At 40.2% G+C, this 24,154-nt stretch overlaps 1 protein-coding gene across 1 annotated transcript in view; it reads left to right on the forward strand.

The window, feature by feature from the left end:
- Positions 1 to 21,170, forward strand: part of LRRC75A (leucine rich repeat containing 75A) — a 52,196-nt gene extending 31,026 nt beyond the window's left edge. Inside the window, exons 3-4 of the mRNA XM_015814800.1 lie at positions 4,374 to 4,486; positions 18,872 to 21,170. Coding sequence (XP_015670286.1) covers positions 4,374 to 4,486; positions 18,872 to 19,460 — 702 coding nt within the window. The 3' untranslated portion in view covers positions 19,461 to 21,170. The remainder of the gene's footprint in view (positions 1 to 4,373; positions 4,487 to 18,871) is intronic.
- Positions 21,171 to 24,154: the final 2,984 nt, after the last annotated feature.

Here is a 24,154-nt window from a genome sequence, read left to right on the forward strand (position 1 = left end):
TGCTAGCATGTTTTTGACATACATGTGGAAATGCAATTCCCTTGAGAAGTCTTTGATGCTTGGAAAAATTGGGAGAAAGAAGAAGAGACAAGGTAGATGGTTTCAGCTACAGCAGCAGTGAAAGCACTAGTGAGAGGCCAGGTTGAAAACAGATAATTCTGGACAGATTCTATCCATGTATTCAAATTTGAAATGTATTTGTTTATTTATTTATAAAATGTGTTTGCTGCCCATCTCGCCAAAAGGCAACACAGTCTTGGCTTGAGGGTGTTTAATTATGTGCTCTTGTGTTTCATTATTTGAGTAAAATAGAGTAAGTGGGCAGTAGGAGGGGTAAGCTCATATATGATGAGTGGGAGGTCTTATTTGGGAGACATAATGATCAGCAGCTGTGCCAAATGCCTGAAGAATTCTGTTTCAGTTGGCACAGATGCTTGAACTCACTGGCTGAAAGACTTTGAAATTGTTTAGGGCAGTGTTTCTCAACCTTGACAATTTTAAGGCATGTGGACTTCAACTCCCAGAATTCCACAGCCAGCATTGCTGGCTGTGGAATTCTGGGAGTTGAAGTCCACATGCCTTAAAATTGTCAAGGTTGAGAAACACTGGTTTAGGGTCATCACAAATGTAGGAGCAAGTGGCAAGTATTTATGTGAGAAAGGAAGATTGATGAGTGGCTACTGACCTTAATTTAAAAAAACTGCCAGTAACAAAGAAACTTTCAGAATAATATTGGCACGTCTTATAATGGTAAGCCAAGTTCTCCAAAACATCAATTCCCTTTCTCCAAAATACTTTTCCAGACCATATTTACAGCCCATAGGTATATGCTGCTAGGCTACCTCCTGCAGGGGCCTACTTTGTTACGTAAAATAGGCCACCATGAATATTTCACAGCATCTGATAAATAATTCATGCCCAAATTCAGTAGGGGGTTGAGCCTACAGAGTAATTAGTTAACTTCCCTGGGAGTGGACGTAGGGCCAAGAGAGTCTGGCTTTACCAGCATCTCCTGCTCATACTTCTCCCTTCCACCCAGGGTTTAGAAACAGACTGAGAAGCTGCCATTAAAGCTGGCTTTGTTGTTTCTGCAGGAAGCTCAAAGTAAGTAAGCTCTCAGCTATAGACCCCACGTAGTTTTAAATCTTTGAACATGTTATAGAGTATTTCTGGGCATAAACCAAAGCTCTTCTGAGCAGCCAAAGCCCCCTCCCCTGTCTTTCTCCTGGGATTAGCATTCCAGGTTCCCAGAATGAATTAAATTCACTAAAACGACCTGCCAAGGAGATTTCTAGCATAGCAGGGACTTTTAAAGCCTTTCTATGACATCATTTTCTTTGACTTGAAAATAAAGGCAATGATTAATTTCAGCTTTACAAATTCCCTGTTGATGAGAAGTAGGATGGATGCAATCCAAAGTAGAGGGTACTAATAACAGTGTTTAGTACTAAAGACTGTGTTCAAACAGCAGAAATGTTGCTGAAAACCAGGACATTCTGTAATGTTCATGCTACCCCACTACCCAGACAGACAGCATGCTCTAAGTAAAGAGCAAGGGTATGGGTATTGCAGTTACTTGTTTCCAACCTAGCAAAGAGATGAGGCATGTGACTAAATCTGGGTGGGAGAGGTTCCTCTCTACCTCCTAATATGGAAAGCCAGACAGACTTCAGTGCATGCCTGGAATTTTACTGGCTGCAGCTCTGCTGTATTGAGTTCTCAGTACTGATAACATTCCAGTAGCCATTTTTAGTTGTGACACTTGAACATGATAAATTAAAGGAGGGAAGGAAGGCAGTTTTGGAAGTGAGTTGTAGATTGAGAGGCATAGAACTAGTGTTTCCCCCAGAGGCTCTTTGTAGGGGTTTTATCTCTGGGAACTGCAAGTCTTAAATGACAAGTTTTGTTGCACTTCCCATTGAGCATGATGGAAGCAAGCCAAGTAGTTATCATCTTAACTTTTAGATTCAAAACTCTTATGTCCATAGTTTGACATGGACTGCCCTGATTTTCCTGGAAGTTTTCCAAAGCAGTTTTGACCTTTCAAGAAGGGTTAGGAGCCTCAAGTGGCCCTGTTTTGATTGTGAAACTCTTCCAGAATGGTTGAGAACAGCACTGAAAAACTTCCAATGAGATTGGAACAACCTGACATAAAATCAAAACAGCCAGAGACAACGTGAAACTTTACAAACGTTTTTCACATTTCCAAGGCTTAGCATTTGGTAGTCATTGCACCCCACTTAGAATTTTTAATTCAGTTTGAATATTCAGCTCTGATTCCTTGATTAAAATAGGAAGCATTATTTCCAGGCATTATTTGGACATGGGACAATAAGCAGAAATGGATGCAGCGAGAAGATGATGGTCACTCTGTGTGATGGAGAGATTTGGCAAGAATAATGGTATGTGTAAATCAGAGAGGAGTGTCAGTATTGGACTAGACTCTGGGAGGCCCCGCTCCAAATCCACACTCAGCCACGGATGCTCTTGGGCAGAGGGTTTTCTCAAACAAACAGGATTGTTGCAATGGTCAAACAAATGTACAATGCAAGCCTTCTTGGGCACTTGGAGGAAAGACAAATAAATACTAATAAATCGTCTGCTGCCTTTGGGTAAAAGCAAGTTCTGTTGGAGGAAGTTGAGCAGAATCCTCTTTCAGTACTGCTGTGCTGTTTTTTTCTTCTGTCATTGGCTTTAATAGGAGATAGCTTTATGCCCATTTGCTTAATCTCCGGAGTTGTTCTATTGGAAGCTCTGCTATTTGAACTTGGGTTTTTTTTTGCTAGACAACCCAATCTGTTTTTCCTGTTTGGCTTGGTGGCCTCTATTCACATCAATCTGTTCTCTTAGTTAAGGTCTTTGATTCGACTGCAGTCACACAACTGCACAGTTACCTTGTTCTTCCTACCACATTTTCTTGAGTAACTATATATACTAGTCAAACGACACAGCTGGGCCCTGCTAGCCATGTTCTTGCAAATATCTGTTGGGGTTTTCTTTTCTTGCTTTCTTTTGGTAGGGCATCGTTAGGAAAAGGTTAAAAATGTGATCTGATGATATTGTTAGTGACAGCGGGGACAGGGTTGATACAGACAGTAGTTAATGGAGGAGGAAGCTGGGTCAGCATATGAGAGGCATAACCCCTCTGGCTCTGCTCCAGTGCTCTGATGCTACTTGTTTGGCGATGGATAATGGGGGCTGTCAGATAAGGATGCCTGCCCAGGTGTGCCACTGGCAATAGCCTGTGGGTGTATGCAGCTTGGAAGGAATGCATACCCATTCACCCCAAAGCCTGCCTGAAACAGAAAGGTTGTCTTTTGAACTTGTCACATTCTGGATTTGTACGTGTGTTTTGTCTTGGATCTATTCTGTTTCCTTTGGCTGCATTTTTACAAGGATTATGAGAAAGTATACTGCTATTTGCAGTGCAGCAAAGCGATAGAATCTTTCCATAAGTAAATGAGACTGTTTGATTAGCAGATTTGCTTTGCCCATCTTTCTACCTTTTTCAGAGGTCTGCAAAGAGTCTTTCACTGCACGCAGAGGGTGTTCTCTGGCATGCAGAATCCACTCTGCACGATCCATCATAACCGCAATGGTTGGTAGCAGGGTGAAATCACAGCAACTTCTCTGTGAAAGATAGCAAGCCAAGCCAAGTAATTGCACTTCCTGAGTCACTGCTGAAGCTGTGGGCTAGAGTTCTTCCCCAGTGGAAACATGTTACGCATACTAACCTTGCTGCAGAGCTTTCTGAATCAATGACAGAACAGAGCTAGACATTTCTCTGTTGCATGCTTCACAGTGAGTGAAAGAACTAGATGGATGTGGACCACTCTAAGAATCTTGTGTCATCTTAAGGTGACAATGGTGGAAGCAAATTATTGTCTGATCTATAATGATGCTTGCAGGTTCACCACTGGCTGTATTTCACTGGGCTTGTTTGGGGCAATCTGAGGCGGCTTCTTAGCACACTAAGAATCTTAATTAGCAGTGTTAACCCTTGGAAGAAACAGTATTGACAGCGAGAAATGGACCGATCATATTGGCTTAATTACCCCACCAGAGTTTTGAGTACTTGCAGTAAAATTGGGGATTTGATATGTTAACATTTGAAATGGTCTGTAGAAGAGTGAGATTCATCACAAGGGGGAGAGAGAGGACTTGCCAGCTTCAAACCCTTTTCAGTCAGTTAGGAACTGGTTCCTTGCTTATCCAGAGAGGCCTGTGTCTTGCAGAAGCTATTCTGTGCTTAGTCTCCTTTTCCTCCTTCTCAAGAGGTCATGCACATTGTCTACAGGCAATCTCCTTCAGGCTAGTTCCTTGCCATGGTGTCCTTGTCAATAATTATTCTTCCTCTTTTGTTCTTGCTGCAGGAAGGGGATTCATTGGGGGCTATGGAGAAGCTCTGCAGGCAGCTGACATACCATCTGAGCCCCCACTCTCAGTGGCGACGCCAGGGCATGGTGAAGAGGAAGCCACAGGCTTGGTGAGTAAAAATGGGATGGCTGGAGACCACCTTTCTGGTCATACCAGCAGGTTGGAACCTGTGAAAAATACAAGGGGTAGCATCTATGTGGAGAGAGGAATTCAAGACATTTTAAAATAGTCTTCAGTTGGTCTCAAATGTAGCAGCCTGCAGGTTGGCAAATAAGTCACATCCTCAAAAAATTATAACTGTGTTGTAGGCTCTGCACTGGTTACCTAGATGTTGCTAGCTGAAATCCAAAATCCTGGTTCTACTATATCTATAAAGCCATATATGAACTAATTACTTCTGCCTTGAGGACTACTTTTCCACATAGAAGTGATCCATGCAGTGCATGCTCCTTGGCCAAATCTGTTAGTGGTCCCAGGCAAAGGAGATAAAGGAGATTGGGGTTCACAGTTAGCCTCTTTCTTTGATAGCTCCTATACTTCGCAATCACTTCCCCCTTAAGGACAGGCTTGTGTTCATCTTGATGGCTTCCCTCAAGCTAGCAAAAACTGGCTTGTGCTTGAGGGCATTTGGGGAATGATGCCATCTATCCGTTGACTTCTGCGAGGTGGGTGGCATATAAGTTTAATAAATAAACCTGTGTTTCTTGTTTGATGAACTTGTGATTTTTTTAAATTTTGGTTTTAATTCTGTTTTCTATGGATTTATTTATTGGACTTACAGACTCTTTACATCATAGTAGACTCTGAATAGCACACATACCCAGTATAGTAATTGGATTAAAAATAGTACATAAAATAAAAACATAAATACCCCAGGCATCATTATTGTATCAAAAAATAAAAATAAAGATATTTTTTTCTACAGGAAGGAACAAGGTAATGTAACTGTAATAATAATAATAATAATAATAATAATAATAATAATAATAATAATTATAATTATAATTATAATTATAATTATAATTATAAAGTTGGAAGGGACCTTGGAGGTCATCGAGTCCAACCCCCTGCTCAGGCAGCAAACCTTACACCATTTCGGACAGATGGCTGTCCAGTCCCTTCTTAAAAACTTCCAGTGTTGGAGCATTCACAGCTTCTGGAGGCAGGTTGTTCCACTGGTTGATTGTTCTAACTGTCAGGAAGTTTCTCCCAGGTCTTTATAGCTTTATAGCTTTTTGAAAACTCAGGAGTGTGGAGTCAATCTAATTTCTGGGGGAATGCTATTCTGGAGATGGGGCAGCAGCTGAAAGGGCCCTGTGGCTTTTCCAATGGATATTTTTTGCTGGAAGACACTGAAAAAAGTTTCAAAATATGATCATGTGACCAGAGGAAGTTGCAACCAGTTGTAAATGTTAGGCGGTTTCCAGGTGCTAGGAATGCAATCACATGCTCATGGGGGTAGTGTAGCAATTGTAACTATAAGAATGAGTTGTAACTTTTTTCAACTTAGTTATAACATTGAATGATTGTTAAGCAACCAGACGTAAGTCAAGGACTACCTGTAAACTGTGAATCCTTAAGATAACACTTTATTGCTTTTGATAAAAGAGAAGCTTTGTAGCTCACAGTTGAACTGTGGGTTCCTTGGTGGTTTTTGAGCTTGGTTGTTTTTGATGATGTTACCTAATTTGGTAATGAAACATCTACAAGAAAACAACCAAGTTCAGAGACCACCAAGGACCCCACTTTATTGCTTATAACAATTTATTGTTACAAGCAGCACTGTGAGTTTATGATCATATGATCAAGTCTTAATCTTTGAGGAATAATCTTTTGAACGTGAGACTTGGAATACTGTTAGCTAGATTTGCAATAGGTAAAATGGGCTGGATGCTTTGAGTTTCATTATGTTTATAAGATCCATATAAGTTGTCACGTGGCTTATTTATTTGAGGATAGATAAGCATACATTTCTGCAGGTACTAAACATCGAGTTTCAGATGGTAGTAAATAGTAAGGCACATGAAAGCAGGACAAGGATGACAAAGGGCATTTGGGAAATAGCCAGGTTCTCTCCTCCTTTACATTTCTCAAGTTAAGGAAAACTGTACAGTATTCTGGGCTAGACATAGTATTTTGCTATTACAGGGAAAGTACTATAAGATCCATATAAGAAAGAAATTTACTCATGTGGAACCAGTGGTTTGGAAACAGCTCAGTATGTCTTGTTTTACTATAGCATCTATAAGGATATCTGCAACACTTAATGTACTTCTGAATGTTTTATTCTGTTTCCTAGTGTTTACTGTGCCCTTGGCCACAGTAAAAGAGGAGGAGGAGAATAGCTTATTATATGAACCCCAAAACCATGATTTCTTAACTCAAATTTAAGATGTAGCATGTTATGTGATTACAGCTACTATGTTTAAACTATCCAGGAGAGATTTAAGGTAGCAAAATAGGCAGAAGAATGATGGGAATGGCTTCCTTGCTTTTTATTTTATATCATGATTGACTATCACCTGTTAACATGGCTGAATAAGAGAGCAAAGCTGTGTCCACTGCCAAGAAAAGTAATGGCAGATGCATGTGAAGGAAGGTGCTTGATTCCCCTGGCATGGGTTGGGCTGAGCACGTCTCCTTGAGTTCAGTGTCATGATTCCGACAGATGAAACCCTTCAAAGGAACTTCAAGGCATTGTTTACCTTAAAGAATCTTTTATTCGGGAAACAAACTATCAGCACTACATAGTTGAACCCAAAAACTAAATTCCCCTCCCCTGGATACAAAGTAACAAAGTACAATTCCCATCTCCAATAAACAGTCATAAATCACATTCCCCAATTAGCTTGAAGCACGGGCTTTCTCCACAGCTCCCCAGCCTGCCACGCTATCAGCTCTGGGCCCAATGTCCTTGGGTTCCCAGGGCCGAGTTATTATTGTTATGACTAGCTGGACTCTCATCCCTATCCCCCTCCCAGCATCAATTAATTCTAAAAGCATAGAGAAAATGGCTGCATTTTTATCTGTTGTCAAGGCAAGAATATCCGATGTTAGCAGCGTTGACATTCAGCTTGAAATAGCTTCTGTTCTCGGTTTTCCTGTTTTCAGACCATAATGTCTCCTGAGATCGGGGGGGGGGGAGTTCCTAGTAGTGTGACAAGTCCTCATTAGAGGAAGCCTAAATATTGGCTAAGTTGATAGTAGGACACAGGCAATCCAACACAAACCAAATAGATCCCCAGGCAATACAAAAATACCTAATTCTCTTCACATTCCAATTTTAAAACAGAAGGATTACCAAGGATTAAGGTAAAGATGTGTGGAGAAGTTGGAAAATAGCTGCCGGGGTGATGCAGTGGTTAGAAAGCAATATTGCAGGCTGACTGCCCACTGCCAGGAGTTTGATCCTGACAGGCTCAAGGTTGACTTAGCCTTCTATCCTTTTGAGGTCAGTAAAATGAGGATCTTGATTGTTGGAAGCAATATGCTGATGCTGTAAACCAGGGTATCAAACTGGCAGCCTGTAGGCCGGATGCATCACGCGCAGGCCACGCCCACCCCGGCTCCGCAAAGGCAAAAAACATCACGATATTTCATGATACGTCACATGACACTATTGAATTTGACACCCATGCTGTAAACTGTTTAGAGAGTGCTATAAACAAGCACTATGAAGCAGTATATATAAGTCTAAATGCTATTGCTAGTGAGAAGCTTTTATTATTAAGCAAACTGTCAGAGTGATAGTGAACAAATTTGAAGAAATGTTTTTGAGTCAATGAATAGTCCAGTTTTTTCTCCTTAGAGTAGTCTCCTTAGGGTGGAGTATTGGTGGAATATTGGCAGAGTGGAATATTGCAAAAACAATATAGGAAAATCTGCCAGCCAGGTTTGTCTTTGCTGGTGGCTTGTTCATTCCAGTGAGTGACACAAGAAAAGGATGGCAACACATATTTTCAACTCATGGACCATTATGAACTGATACACTGAGCGGAGACTTCTCATCATTTTCTGCTAAGCAGCTAGTGGGCATTTTTATTGATATTATGCTTTGACAAAGTGGAATTGCCAACCAGGCTGAATTTCCCAGCTCTGCGTTCTTTATTTTCCAAAGCCTCTTGATTGATGCCTGTCTAGGAGGCATCAAGGAGAACCAGTAGAGTAGGTAAGGTCTTGGACTGGGACATGGGAAAATCATATCTAGATCACCACTTGAGCTTGTTTGGCAATTTTGGACTAGTCACACTCTTTCAAACCTTACAAGATGGTGATTTATCAGGATAAAATTAGGGGAAGAACTTCATATGTGATGCCTTGAGCTTTTAGAGGAACAAAATACAAATAGAGTGACCATAATAACTTGATAAGAGACTAAAAGCAGCCAGATATCTCCCCCTGCAGGCTGTCCACTGCTGGTTAAATACAGACCTTTCCTTCCTCAATCTTTGGAAGATCAATTATATAGCTTGTCTCTTTCTGTCTCTCTACCAGAGCTTGTTTTTTGTCCATTGCCATGATCTGCGCAGCCCTTGTCAGACCAGGAAAGCTTGCAGGTGGCTGCTGTATCCTGGCTCATGGAGTGGTCCTTTTACCTGGTATTCAGCTCCCGGTCCCCTTGGTCATTTGAATGGCTTGAGACAATGCCATCCCAAAGTTTCTGCTGCTCTTGTGTCCAGCAGTTAATCATTTCAGTTAATTTAACGTTTAACAAAAGAGGGAAGTGTCTAACAAAGAGTAGTCCGTTATGGAGATCTGTGTGTGCTTTAAAGTTGGGAAAGCATAAATGAAAGAGTTCTGTTCTATGTTTTTAATGACCAATCTCTCTCAGTTCGCTGTTTTGTCAAATTGTAATGGATTTGATTATTTCCATTTAGAGATGCAAGTAAATCCCTTGAAGGGTTTCCCCTGGAAGTTGCTAAAACCAGTTAAAAATCAAGCCTAGGCAAACTCATGCCTCTAGGGAGGTGCTTTGGGCCATAGAGGTCTTATAATAATAATAATAATAATAATAATAATAATAATAATAATAATAATAATAATAATAATAATAATAATAATAATAATAATAATAATAATAATAAAAGTTGGAAGGGACCTTGGAGGTCATCTAGTCCTACCCCCTGCTCAGGCACAAAATACTATACCATTTCAGACAAATGGCTGTCCAGTCTCTTCTTAAAAACTTCCAGTGTTGGAGCATTCACCGCTTCTGGAGGCAGGTTGTTCCATTGGTTAATTGTTCTAACTGTCAGGAAGTTTCTCCTTAGTTCTAAGTTGCTTCTCTCCTTAATCAGTTTCCATCCGTTGCTTCTCGTCTATCAAGACCCTTTGCTTCTCTCTACATCCAGTAGTCACAGGTGGCTTTTGTGCCTGTGTTGACAAGTGGAACTGCCAAAGGGAATTGCAAAAGCTCCGTGAAGAGGAGGCTGTCAGTACCTTTGCTCCTGGAAATGGGGTGGATAGCTATGGCACAAAACAGCTTTGAAGAGATGCTTTGCATCAACCTTCAAAGGGAAATATCCCTTTGAAGTTTTCCACAGCTCTTTGAGAGGCTTAGTGGCTGCATTCACACAGCATCCTGAATTAGCTTTAACCTTGGTGATTGTATTGATTGTTGTTTAGGATATTGTGCAGCCTCAGAATCTTTGGTTAGTGTATGATTTGTTGCATTGTTTAACCCAGAAAATGGGTTAATTTACTTATCAGGTTATGCAAGTTATGTGAACCCAGCCCATAGATGCTTCCTGTATATCCCCCATCCCTTACAGGATTGTAAAATAAATTAATTCCCAGCATTTTCAATTGCTCTTTTTAAAATTATAAGCAGGAGTGTCCATTTGGCTTGCTCAGAAAAGTCAAAATGCTGTTGCAGCTGCCATCTTGACTTTTTTTAAAAAAATTGATTTTTTTTAATTTGAATTTAGGATGGATTTCCTGACTGTGAGAGCTATTAAATAATGAAACAGCTTACCTCCTACAGTTTAATTGCTCCATCATTGGGATTTTCATGAAAAGACTGGCAGAGGGTAGATCTAGAAGAGTCTAAGGTTTGTTCCAATGCTATGAGTCTATGGTTGTTAAGGACTTTCTGAAAGGTCAGCAGAGTCAGCACCACCCTAACCTTAGATAGTATATTCCAAAAGCTAAACGCAGCAACTGAAAAGGCACTTATTTTGTACTCCCTGAGCTAGGAATTACTAGAAAGAATAGGAGAAAAATGGTAATTAAGAAATAGACTCTGCCAGTGTCAACGGCAGTATGAAAGCAGTTTTTCTCCTTTCTGCCAGAATTTACTGAATTGATTTTGGGATTTTTTGTTTTTTGCTGGAAGAATGTTCAAATATCATCTAGTCCAGACATGTCAAACTCGTGACGTTATGTGTCGTTGCACAACATATTGGGACAGTTTTGCTATTGCCGGCAATGGGGTGGGTGCGGCTTCCGGATGACGCGTCCGGCCAGTGGGCCGGTAGTTTGACACCCCTGATCTAGTCCAACCCTCTTCAGACACTTTAATAGAGAGAATAACATAGTTGGAAGGGATCTTGTAAGTCATCTAGTCCAATTAAAAATTCTTGCCAATTAAAGATATCTAGTACTATAGCATTCCTTGAAAGTTGGCATTTGAGCCTTTCCTTAAAAAGCTGCAGCGAAGCCAGAACCATTAGTTTCAAAGCAGCCTGCTCCATTGTCAAATATCTCCTATTGTGTAGAAGCTGTTCTTAATGTCTCATCTAAATCCCTTTCCACGTGAACCTTTAGTTTTAGATTCCAACCCTAATCTTTTGGAATAACAGAAAATAATTTTGCATCATAATCTGTATGAAAGCTTCTCAGATATTTGAAGATGTTTTACGCCTGTTAATCATGTCTTCTCTGAGTTGAATTCACCTGACTTCTTTAACCTTTCCTGGTAGGACTTCATTTCCATTCTTGCTACCTCTATTATCTCTGAATAATCTGCCTTGAGAATACTCTTCATAAATGGTGATGCCTAGACTATATAATACTCGGTACAGGCGGTTCTCAACTTATGACCACAATTGATCCCAAAATTTTTGCTGCTAGGCGAGACAGTTGTTAAGTGGATTTTGCCCCATTTTACAACCTTTCTTGCTGCAGTTGTTAAGTGAATCACTGCAGTTGTTAACTTAAATGAATCTGGATTCCCCATTGACTTTGCTTGTCAGGTCGCAAAAGGTGATCACATGACCCCAGGACACTGCAACCGTCATAAACAAGAGTCAGTTGTGACCATGGGGATGCTGCAACAGTAGTAAATGTGAAAAATGGTCATAAGTCACTTTTTCAGTGTCATTGTAGCTTCAAACTGTCACTAAACAAACTGTTGTAAGTCTGTATTCCACTGAGGTCTCACCAAAGCAGAATCAAGTGTCATAGTATAGGCCAGTGATGGCGAACCTGTGGCATGGGTGCCAGAGGTGGCACTCAGAGCCCTCTCTGTGGGCACGCGCGCCGTCACCCCAGTCCTAGGCCTTCAGCTGGGTTTTATAAAACCTTTTCACTTTAGGCCTCCACCGCCGCATGCAAAAAAAAAAAAAAAAAAAGGTTCAATCAGTCAATTTCAACTTCTTGCGGGAAAAAAAAGATCTTGCAAAGTTGGAATTGATTGATTGAACTTTTTAGTCCCACCCAATCTGCCGTTACCACTGAAGCCATGCCCACCCAATGGGCCACACCCACCCAGCACTCAACGATGCATAAGTGGGGTTTGGGTTGCAGTTTGGGCACTCACTCTCTAAAAGGTTTGCCATCACTGGTATGGGCAGTATTATTCTGTTGCTTCAACCAAGAATCTTATCTGAGTCAGGTTTGCCTGAGGTTCAGTAAAACCGCTACAGCCTTTCTACATGTACTGCTTTCAGAATAAGTGTCACTCACCTTGAATTAGTGCATTTGTCTGGATGAAGAACTTCTTAGATTTTGTCCTGTTCTGTGGTCCATGAAGAACAGAAAGTATTTTCAGTCCTAAAGTATTTTAAACTCTTCCAAGCTTGGTTTTATCTGTAACTTTGATGAACATTCCTTCCTTTTTTAAAAATCCAAATAATATTAATATTTTTTACATAAATCCAAAATTGGAACTTTGGTTTGCTGTGGAAGCATTTCTGAACTTTTAAAGTCTAATAATTTTTATTGTTCATGGCTCCAAGTTGTTGTTGAGATGGGTGGCTACATAAATTGATGGAATAAGTAAATAAATCTGTCATTAGCCATAAATCTATTCGACATTACCACTTCTAGTCAGCATTTTACAAGATTGCCAATAATATCATGGGGAAACTGGTTGACAGTCTTGGTGAAACTAAAATACATTTTTTTCCCTTGGCATTCCCTTGATCTACAAGATTAGTATTTTTATTAATTGCATTTAGTAAATGATATTCCTAGGAAGTTTTTTTAAACTCATAAACTTCAGAAAATGAAGTCTCTATGCATCTGTGTTGATTTGTACAACTGTTGTTATTGTTGCTACATTCTTGAGCAGGTGGGGGGAAAATAATTAGCCTTTGCAGATCCCACTGAGTGCAGCTCAGCAAATGGGTGGATTTGAAATTGCAGCTATAGTCAAACTAAATCCAATACAATACGTCTCTTTTCTTTTTTCAAAGAAAAGCAGATATGGGAGTCTCAGTTCAAAGCAGAGTTGTGAGGGAAGGAGCTTAATCTTTCTACTTTCTTCAAAAACACTTCATTGTTGAAAAGCCCATCCTCTCTTTTGGATGACAAAGAATCTCCTGCATAGGTAAAGCAGAGAGTTGGGCTGGATGACCTTCAAGTTAGCTTTTAATTTTATTAGTCTATGAAAACATTTAATGAAGTCTGGCAGTCGATAGGATTTGTTAACAGCTGTTCTTTGTTTTCTTCAATCTGCCCCCCCCCACACACTAATCAATTCTTGCACTTGAAACGTTTCTTTGTGCTTACTAAGCGTTCAGCAATAGCAGGGTATCTCCGTACACAAAGAAGTAGGGTAGAATTGGATGTAAAGTAGTATTTAGTTTGCTATTTCTTGTCTGGAAGAAAGTAGTGCTGTACAGGTTACAAAACACCAGCTGAGGATTATTTTTCTTCAAAACGGTTGCCTCTTTCTGTTTTGCAGATCAGCCAAAGCCTATTCTATTTCTGTATTACAGTGCAGAGTGAATCTGTGAAGACAAGGGTCATAAACCAATTTGGTGATCTGTGGCTTTTTCCATGTTTGAAAATATTTATGTGTTATGTCATAACTGCCTTATTTGTGTGTACACACTGTTCCAGCCTTGGATATAATGGATTCACCTCTTTCATAAACCCGATCTTTTTTCCAACAGCTACTGCTCTGTACAAAGGAGAAATGAAATGTGCCAGCTTAGAGCTGTAAAAATCAAGTTTATAGATTGTAATATATACATACAATAGATCTCTTGTCTTTTTCATTATTATTTTTAAGAGACGTTGCTTATTTACTGGGTAAAATGTAAGAGTCCAATAGCTCCTATGAGAATGATTACTTTATGATTATTTTTTTACACCTATTTCCCCTATATGATTTTAATCTTAGTTTAAAAATATCAAAAGATTAATTTCTATTGGTTTTCAGAAATCACCAGCTCTTGTAATTGCAAACATTTTGAAATTTCTCTTGGGATAATACATTTCTAAATCTTGGCAGAATATGGGCTTGCAGATGTTTCATAACTTTGGTATTTAGTTTTTAGTTGTCAACAAGGCGATAGTGCACTTTAAAAATAACATTAGAAACAGTTCTTCTGTTTCTGTAGATGTATAATCTGAGCCATAAATACAGCAGGAGCTTTACCAGGAGCCATAAATACAGCAGGAGCTTTAAGGTTTTCAACGAGATATGTTCCACATTTCTCATTAAATGCAAGCTGAAGTCCAGGACTCCTCCAAATATTACTAAACTACATTTCATAAAACCCTAGCCAACAGTGAAAGATGTTAGAAATTGAAGTTCAGTTAATAATTTAGAGGATCATTGGTTCCCTATTTCTGCTTTAATCAGTATTTCCATGTGAATAGTACTACTCATTAAACATTCAATACTGTAAACACTTTACATAGAAAACAAAAAAAACCCTATAAAAACAAACATCATACAACTAAATTTTAGAATTACATTAATATTATATGGTGACAAAACATATACTATGTTTAAAACCCTGCGACTGTCTGAAAAAATGGTGCATAGAGAAGGTTTTACAGTCATTGTACTGCTATCAAAGATCCTTTTTCAAACACCTGCCAAGCTAATCTATTAAATTAATAGAATCTACGACAATTTACGATGACAGTCATAAATAATAGGCAGGTCGATATAGAATAAAGTGATGCTTTTAGATATTTTAGCCCCATACTGGATGTCTGCCAAAGAACAAACTGGTGAAGTTGATCTACAAAATACATTCGAGGTTAAGTATTATTCCATCAAAGGAATAAATAGGAATCTAATGTATCAATGAAATGACCTTCTTTTTGACCTTATATATCAATAAATAATACATAATTTATAATACTTTACTTATATGTGCTTTGGATTTTTATATTCGGTACCGTAATGTAAAAATTTTAAATGTATCACTGTTCCTGAATTTTAGCAAACCTATATTTTTGTAGATAAACGGGTAAATATCTAGTATATTACCTTTTTCAGAGTTTTACTATATAGCAGTGATGGCGAACCTTTTAGAGACCGAGTGCCCAAAAACTGCTTCCGCCCCCATCCCGCCTGTGCTCCGCCCCATCCCGCCTGCTCTGCCCCGCTCCCTCCCCGCCCGCCCGCAGGACCACTCACCACTTCCACGGCCCACCGCAGATCGCCAGGCAGCCCAGCAGCACCATGGTGGCCACACCATCCGCCCATACCGCACAGCATCAACTGCGCACGACGGGGTGTGAGGGCGGAGTCTTGTCCCCGCTGCCATGTCCTTGGCTGTGCTGCTTTGCACGGGCCGCGCTCGGGGGTGATTCTCCTTCAGGGGGACTATTGGTGAAGAGGGGGTCACGGGGGAGTGGGGCTGGGGCAATGGCGTGCGTGCCCACAGAGAGGGCTCTGAATGCTGCCTCTGGCACGCGTGCCATAGGTTCACCACCACTGCTATATAGTATCTACTGGCACCTTGGCACCTACATATAGAACCTTGTGCACCTTGTGTTAGTTTGTAAACTAAGCAGGTTTGGCTCTGATTTGTACTTGGTGGGAGACTAGAAGATAGCAGTACCAAAAGAGAGTATTGCTGAAAAGAAAACCACATGTACTGATATGTGTCCAAAAATCCACTAGGAGTCAGGTTTGATTTCAAGGAAATTTTCCTGTTGATCAGTAGAGATCACTTTTTCAGTGATTTGGACTATTTTTTTTCCTAATTTAAATTGAACCGGATATACTTTAGACAGTAACCTTTTTCACTTCATCAGATTGTACCAAAATTTTGAAATTGTGAAAAACTTATAGAAATAATTAGAAGCTATTTCTATGAAGAAATTTTTGCAATCATTTTCTATAAACAGGAAAGTAGAAAGAAGAGAAAAATCCCTTCTGCTTTGATACTATTCATTATAAATAAAGAATTCTATTCTATTTCTTTTTGGTGTCATAACATTAATGAGATAAATATTTTAAACCTATAATTTCTGATCCTTTTCCATCTGCTTGTGTGTGCATGCGCACTGTTAAATCAATTCTAGTTCTTGTAGTTTCAGCTTTGCAAAATTAAAAATAGATACAAAGCTGTACTTATGTTTTAATATTGTATTTCAGATTGGCACAATCTTAAATTAGTATGAACCTACTTTTGGCCTACTTACTAGGCCAAAGGGATGGATAATGTGTTTTGAACTCTATTCCTGAGCTAATTTCCAGCATCTTTTACCAATGATTATGTTGGCTATGGCTATTCAGCAACATCTGGAAGGCTATACATTTTATAGACTGGGAGGAAATAAAGTCCAGTGGATATTCTAATGCTGCTATGAACATAAGATTTTTAAAAAAAAATTGTACCTATTTGTGGAAGTACATTCCTGAGAGTAGATTTTGAAGCCGTGAAATCATTTGAGGCAATTGCAAAAGTTGGGTGGGCTATGTCTGACAACAATTGCAATTCTTCCACTAAACATTGCTGGACCAAGTCTGTTCAGATAGGTTTTTTTCTGTATTAAGCATTATTTGATATATATGTATAGTAATAAAAGTTGGTTTACAAACGTTATGTTCTATCCCAATCAGTTAACTATAAAAAGTGGGCCTGTTAGTTCATTTTGAGTCCTTTATGATTAAATGTGCTCTTTATGGAACCTGTCTGATCATCTCAGCAAAGAGCATATTACACAATATACATTGTTTAGAAAATAAGATAGGTTACTTACTTCCTCTTCCTCTTATTGAATTAGTTTAAACTGCTAAAAACTTAAGTTTTCACATCTAAAGCATAATATTTAGCAAAGTCTTCTCTAACAACAGTTCCTTTAGATGCTGTTGATTACAAACCTATCAGCCAACTAAGAGTAAAAGTGACAGAAATTAGAGGTTATGTAGTGGTTTGTATGATTCTTCCTCTAGGTAATAAAGACCATGTTTAGTCCAAACTATACGGCAGGATGAAATCCTATTGTGGTTAGAGTATTGTGCAAACTCAGTTTTCTCCCTAGAGAAATATAATATATATGGCATCCCTGCCACAACCATTTTCCTTATCTTTAAATATATTTTAGGCAGACCATTTGCACAGTATTTTAACTATTTTTAATTTTATGGTTATTCCATTATGATCATTTTTATTGTTAAGACAGTTTAGTACTTTATTTAAAACTAGGAGATAAGATGCACCTCTTGGGAGTCTCAAGCAGTGGAGACAAGTAAAATGAGGATTTGCTCCTATTAACTAGGTCTCTTGAGCACATTTACTAAAAGCCATCTAAACAGAACCCTCCAAAAAAAATGCTAGTAAAATTGTAGAAATTTGTTATGAATCAGAATGCTGAAGTCTAATTGATCTTCTTCCTCATGCTGTTACATTTCCTGCACTTGAAGGTCTCTGCTAGTATCAGTTAAAGATTCTAGAAAGGTTTTCATAACATTTTATTTTGATGTCCTCTATTTGCATTTCTGAATTGTTGCTTCTTCTGCATGCAGAATGTTTTATGATCGTCACCTTGTTGCAATGCAGTGGTTTCACTCCTTTTGGTGTGAGTCACTAAAGTTTTTTTCCTCACCAAAGGAGGGAAGATCTGTGCCAGCCCATATGTCCTTGTACAATATATAGGGGGGAAAAAATAGCTGACTTCAAAATTTCAGGTGGTAATTTCAGATTTCATGACTCAATAAAGGCCTGTGCTAAAATAACAGGAGAAAAAGGGGAAATAATCTCAGCAAACCTCAACAAACCCTTTAGACTCATAGAATTGGACCTCTGTGTCCCCCTCCTCCCACAACCGTTTTAAGGCAAAAATCCAAAATGAACCATTTTCAACTAATATTCGTCCTGATTGTGCCTGGATGTTCAACAATGGGCACTCATCTTTTTGTTTGGTGACCGATTCTGTTGTTCAAACTGCTGCCCTGAAGTTCTTAACATTTAGTGAGAAGCTACCGTAAGTAGTTTATTGTGTGATACAGCGGTTGTATTATTGTGCATCCTACACTCTAGGATGATAAGAGAATAGATATTTTGGATTTAAAATATTACCCTTTCAAGTATTTGACACCAGTATATCTTACCTGTCTTCTCAATAAAAGCCATCCCTTTTATTGGATGTTTCTTATGCTTAAGTAATCCTGTGCCTTTCTTAAGCTTTATATTGTCAGATGCCCTTTAAGAGCATTAGAGACATAATTTGCTTTCCTTGTATGGTTCCCTATTTTAAACAGAGACCACTACTTAATAGGTTTGGTGCTTTATATGTCCTGTTGGTATGAAATTTATTGAAAAAAACGACTTCCCAGAATGGTAAGATTCTCTGATGCTTTTCATTATCAGCCTCTTTCCACCTTCCATGTTTATTATGTGTCTGCACAACAGAGATTATGGTTTATATGAACAGCTTTATGTATGTGGGTTGCCTGTTATATAAATATTGTGTTTATGGAACAAATGTTCCCCAAAGACCAAATTACTATGAATTTACATAATAGAAGCATAGCTAATTTTAATGTTGCTTTGTGTGACTTGCCATGATACAAATTCAGCCTATTCACTTAATGGCTCTATAGTGTGCAAATCTCCCAAATGGGCTGGTAATCAAGTAAATGCTATTGATGTGAATGTAGTCACTTGAGTATTTTATATTAACTGCTTGCAGTATCCCCTAGAAAAATTACTGTGTTGGATGGATTCATTCCATTTTCTCCCCACTGAATTGTATATTAAGTTATTGTCAAAATCATTTCCCCAGAGTTGACAACTTTTACAGCTGTTAAGATAACCTGGAAATGAATCAATTATTTCCGTTTTTCATTGTTTTGCAGTTTGAAAACAATCTTGGTGGGGAATCCTCTGGACAACACAGTGGACTTGTCTGGCATCCCTTTGACTATGAAGGAATTAGATCGGCTTATCTCGTACCTCCAGCACAGCTCTGAGTATGTTGAAAATGTGGAGCTTTGCTTCACGGAGCTGACAGATGAGATTTTCCTCCAGCTTTTGCCAGTTCTCAGTGCCCTACCTCGTCTCACAACTCTTTCCCTTAATGGCAACAGGCTTACAAAGGCCGTCCTCCGGGACCTGACTGAAGCTTTGAAGGACACCAGAAATTTCCCCAGCATGACTTGGATTGATCTGGGCAATAATGTGGACATATTCTCTCTGCCACAGCCCTTTCTGGTTAGCCTTAAGAAACGAAGCCCTACCCAAAGCAATCTCCCAACTATTCTTGAATTTGGTGAAGGTCAGGTAAGTGACCTTGAGAGCCAAGAAGGTCTTTCGTCACAGGATGAAGACCAAAGTGATGGTGGCTTGGAAGACACTAAAACCAGGCAGGTATGGACAGGTGAAGCTATTGAGGTTAAGCTGCTGCCAAATCAAGAACAGATTTCTATTGGTTTGTGTCAGACATGAAACAGTGGCCTCTCATTTGCCTAGGATGTGCCAAATGGATCCTTTATAACCAAAGGATCTTGGCCAGTTTATGCTAATGAAGCTCTCTTCTGATAAAAACTTTTAATTCCTTAACTTGCAGGACCAAAAAGGGGAGGCCAAATTACAGTTTGCTGCAATTCACATATTAATGATTTGCTACAATTTGTACCATTATATAGAATTATACTGGAAAGGATTATTTACGCTAAAGTCTAATTACTTGCTCAGTGCAGCATCCAAATCAAAGCATCCCTTTAATTCCTGAAACCTTGTAGTTATTAAAGGGATGATTGCTAGTTGACTGTTCAGTCGAAGGTATAAGAAACACACAAAACAATGCAATGCCACTATTGAGCCTGGGTTTTTTTTAGGTTAAACACTTTTAGTTAAATACACTAATCAGAATTTTCATATTAGGTATATAAATAATTCTGTACTCAGTACTGAGCTTTTACTTTCCAAATGAATTACTTTGAATAGAAGCTTAGGTGGGAAAATGCCATGTTTGGGTAGAAAAAAAATTAATCCCATGGATTAAAACAGGAACATGTTAATCAACTCACCAAAACAAGTTTGAATGTCTCACTGAATAATCACTGCCAAGATGGTAACCATCACTACTGTACCTTCTGCATTTCATTCTCTCCCAATTTATTGTCTCCTGTCCCAAATAAGCCATGGATGTGTACCTATCTCAGGTTATGCCATGAATCTAATGAATCTGGCTGTAATCCATGAGTTTTATTTGTAAAGTCTTAAGGTGCTACAAGATTGCTGAGCTTCAAATGTAATTTTATAAATCAAAGCAGTGTGAGACGGCAGGTCTGAAAAACTTGCACCTTCTGAACTCCTGCCTCTATAACGAAATAAAATTTAAATTCCACAAAAGAAAGACACTATGCATTGGTAGATGACACAGTAGATTGCATTGGTTAATAAAGCAAACAAATCAGTATGAATGAAAAAAATCCCCATTGGTGCTTTCCTGGTGGGGAGGGAGTGCATTTTCTGGTTAGCAAGACCTTGCTCTAGGCACCAGGGGATGAAATGTGGGTGATGGCAGCCCCAGGCATTTGTTGCAAGTTGCTATAATTACACTTTGTGGAAAAAGTGCAACTTTCAGTTACTCTGGATTTCATCACTGTGGCACAGAAGAAGAGACAATAGAATCAATTCAGCTCTATAGTGTATTTCCTGATGTTCTTAGGTACTTGGATTACATACTTAGAGGAGCTCAAGCCACCAACCAATCCTTTGCAGCACTTGACGTCATGAAGTAAATGCAGGCTTTGTCATTTTTCTGAGCTACCCCATGAAGAATCTTGCCCAAATTAACTATCATGCCAATCTCGTACGAGCTTTCAATGATATAGTTTTGGTACATCAAAGCACTTCATCCTGGCAGGTTTGAGGAGCACCCTAACACCCTCTCAGAGTGGGCTGAGTGGGTTAGCAATTGCTAGGACTAATAATCTACTTTAGGGATGAGGTGTGGACCTGACCAATTTTCAGGATCAATGTTTTACCCTAAAACCCCATTGCTATTGTGCCCATTTTTGAGTACTTGCATGTTTTCAGTAGTGTCAGTCTGGTACTTCATAGAAATCAGCAGCTCCATATTGTCCTTGTTTGCATGTAGTCAAAGTCTTTTATATGCTTTGTCAAGAAATAAAACTTGTTTGGAAGGTTGTCTTGTTTTTCCTAGTGAATGGGGAGCTAAATCTTGTGCAGCTGCTGAACAGAGCTGGGCAGTCATTACACTGAATTATACAGAGGGTGGGTAGTGAGCATCACCACTCCTAAAGTGTGAAGTTATGCCTTCCATCACGCTTTTACTCATTCATTCCAATCCCATTAATCCAAAACACAATATGAAAGCTTAGTTAAAGTTTGCTTGGTTTCTTTGTAATTTATATCACATGAACAGTCTGAATATAAATATAGGAAGACTTTCTTAAAAGGGGAGATAAAGTAGGGTGTTGTAAAATTGCATGTCAAAATAAAAGTAACATTTTACTTTTTATATCCCTCAACTGCAATGATCAGGAAACTAGGGACTTAATAATAATAAAGTTGGAAGCGACCTTGGAGGTCATCGAGTCCAACCCCCTGCTAGCATAAAGCAACTCAAAATCTGCAACTGGAACTAATTCCTCCTTCTATGGAGTTGATTTAATAGTGCAAAAGACTTTTGCCCCAATAGGAAACTAGCCTAACTTACAATTCCAGGGAAAAATTAAGAGAATAGACATTATACAATGCATCTGTTTATGAAGCAATGATTTATTATGCTCTGAAGACAGGCAATTGCTTAAGTGTTATTTGCTTTTATAAATATTAACATTTTGTGCGCTTCTTAATAAAAGCCCACTTGTGCTGGGTGGCAATATCCAAGGTTCCTCATGCATCCATCTCTGGGTTTATGTTTATTTAAATTTATATACCGCCCTATCTCCCTTACAGGACTCAGGGCGGTGAACAGGCGATAATAAAAATCACAATAAATATCTATTTTAAAATCAGATTAAATAAATAAAGGCCTGCTCTAAAATATCCCATATAAAATCTGTATTAAAATATAATTAAGACTACGCCAGGCCGGCCACACGGAATAGATGGGTTTTCAGGGCTTGGCGAAAAAGGCGCAGGTCCGCAGTTGTACGTAGGTCAGGGGGGGGGTAGGTCATTCCAGAGGGCAGGAGCTGCCACAGAGAAGGCTCTCCCCCTGGGGGTCGCCAGCCGGCATTGACTGGCCGATGGCACCCTAAGGAGGCCCTCTCTGTGGGAGCGGACTGGTCGAAGGGAGGTAAGTGTCCAGGAGGACGCCCAAGTTGCAGGCCCTCTCCACAAGGGCTAATGACTCGCCCCAGATAGCCAGGATGGAGCCAACTGGCTATGTCATGACGCCGGAAACCACAGCCACTCGGTCTTGGACGGGTTGAGTCGAAGCCTGTTCCTCCCCATCCAGACTCGCACGGCCTCCAGGCACCGGGATATCACTTCCGCGGCATCGTTGGGGTGGTCCGGGGTGGAGATGTACAGCTAGATGTCATCTGCGTACTGATGAAACTCCACCCCGAAACCACGGATGATCTCACCCAGTGGCTTCATATAAATGTTGAACAGGAGAGGCGAGAGGACCGACCCCTTTGGTACCCCACAAGTGAGGCACCTCAAGGTCGACCTCTGCCCCCCTGCCAACACAAATTGCGACCGGTCGAGAGATAGGAGAACCACCGTAAAACGGTGCCCCCCAACCCCAACCGGTGCAACAAGATACCATGGTCGATGGTATCAAAAGCCGCTGAGAGGTCTAACAGGACCAGGATAGAGGAACATCCTCTATCCCGAGCCCTCCAGAGATCATCAACCAACGCGACCAATGCCATTTCCGTGCTGTGCCCAGGCCGGAAGCCGGACTGGCACGAGTCTAGATAGACAGTTTCTTCCAGGTGCTGAGGGAGCTGTCGTGCCACCACACTTATTTATTTATTTATTTNGAGATAGCCAGGTCCAATGCCATGGAGTGCTTTAAAGGTGGTAACTAACACCTTAAAGCGCACCCGGGAGGCCACTGGCAACCAGTGCAGCTCGCGCAGCAGCGGTGTTACATGGGAGCGACGAGTCCCTCCCAGCACCGCCCGCGCGGCCGCATTCTGGACCAGTTGAAGCCTCCGGGTGCTCCTCAAAGGGAGCCCCTTTGGAGACAAGCATATTGCAGTTAGTCACCATTGTCCAGTAGTTACTGCAATCAGGAAAGAAAGTTGGCACATTGCGAGGATCATCACTCCATGAAATAATCTTTAGTGGGCTTCCTCAGTGGGTATCCCCTAGGGCAAGAGTGGGGAACGATGCTGCTGGCTCAGGAATTCTGGGAGTTGAAGTCCACAAGTCATAAAAGAGCCAAGGTTCCCCACCCCTGCCCTAGAGCAGTGGTTCTCAACCTTTTTAATGCCGTGACCCCAACCGGTCGTAAGTCGAGGACTAAACCGGTCGTAAGTCGAGGACTAAACTGGTCGTAAGTCGAGGACTACCCAACCGGTCATAAGTCGAGGACTTTCCCTGCCCGGGAGCACCGCGTATGCGTGGTTCCGCCCCCTGCGCCGGCCGAGGCGTAGCTGGCAAGCGGCAGAGATGGAGCAGGCTGACCACCAGCTGGCCCAGCCCAAGGGAGGTAAGGCACCCGCCAGAAAAGGGGAAAAAAATGGCGGACAAAAAAATGGCGGACAGCCTTGCCTGGCGACCGTGAAATGGTCAATCGACCCCAAATGGGGTCCCGACCCACAGGTTGAGAAACACTGCCCTAGAGGGTATTCCTGTTGACTCCCATAATTCCTAGTTTAAAAATTAAGAAATAACCTCATTGTGCTCCAAACAGGCAATCATGATCTCTGATAGGATGACCACTCCAGTTCTTCCTACACCAGCACTGCAGTGCACCAGTAGAGGGGGATTGGGAATCGCAGGGTCTGCAGTACTGTTGGTATGGCGGCGTACTGACTGTATCTCTTCCAAATATGCTATTGGATCCAGAGGAAAAGAAGAAAGGGGAAAATATTTAAATTAGATATCACTGATATATTTTTGGGACTTTGTAGTAAGAGAAATGTATATCTGAATTCCAACTATGTATTGAACTATTCAACTTTTGACTTCAGAAATTAAACAAAACT

This window comes from Protobothrops mucrosquamatus, unplaced genomic scaffold, assembly GCF_001527695.2.
Source record: "Protobothrops mucrosquamatus isolate PMUCROS unplaced genomic scaffold, P.Mucros_1.0 scaffold286, whole genome shotgun sequence".
Classification (NCBI taxonomy): domain Eukaryota; kingdom Metazoa; phylum Chordata; class Lepidosauria; order Squamata; family Viperidae; genus Protobothrops; species Protobothrops mucrosquamatus.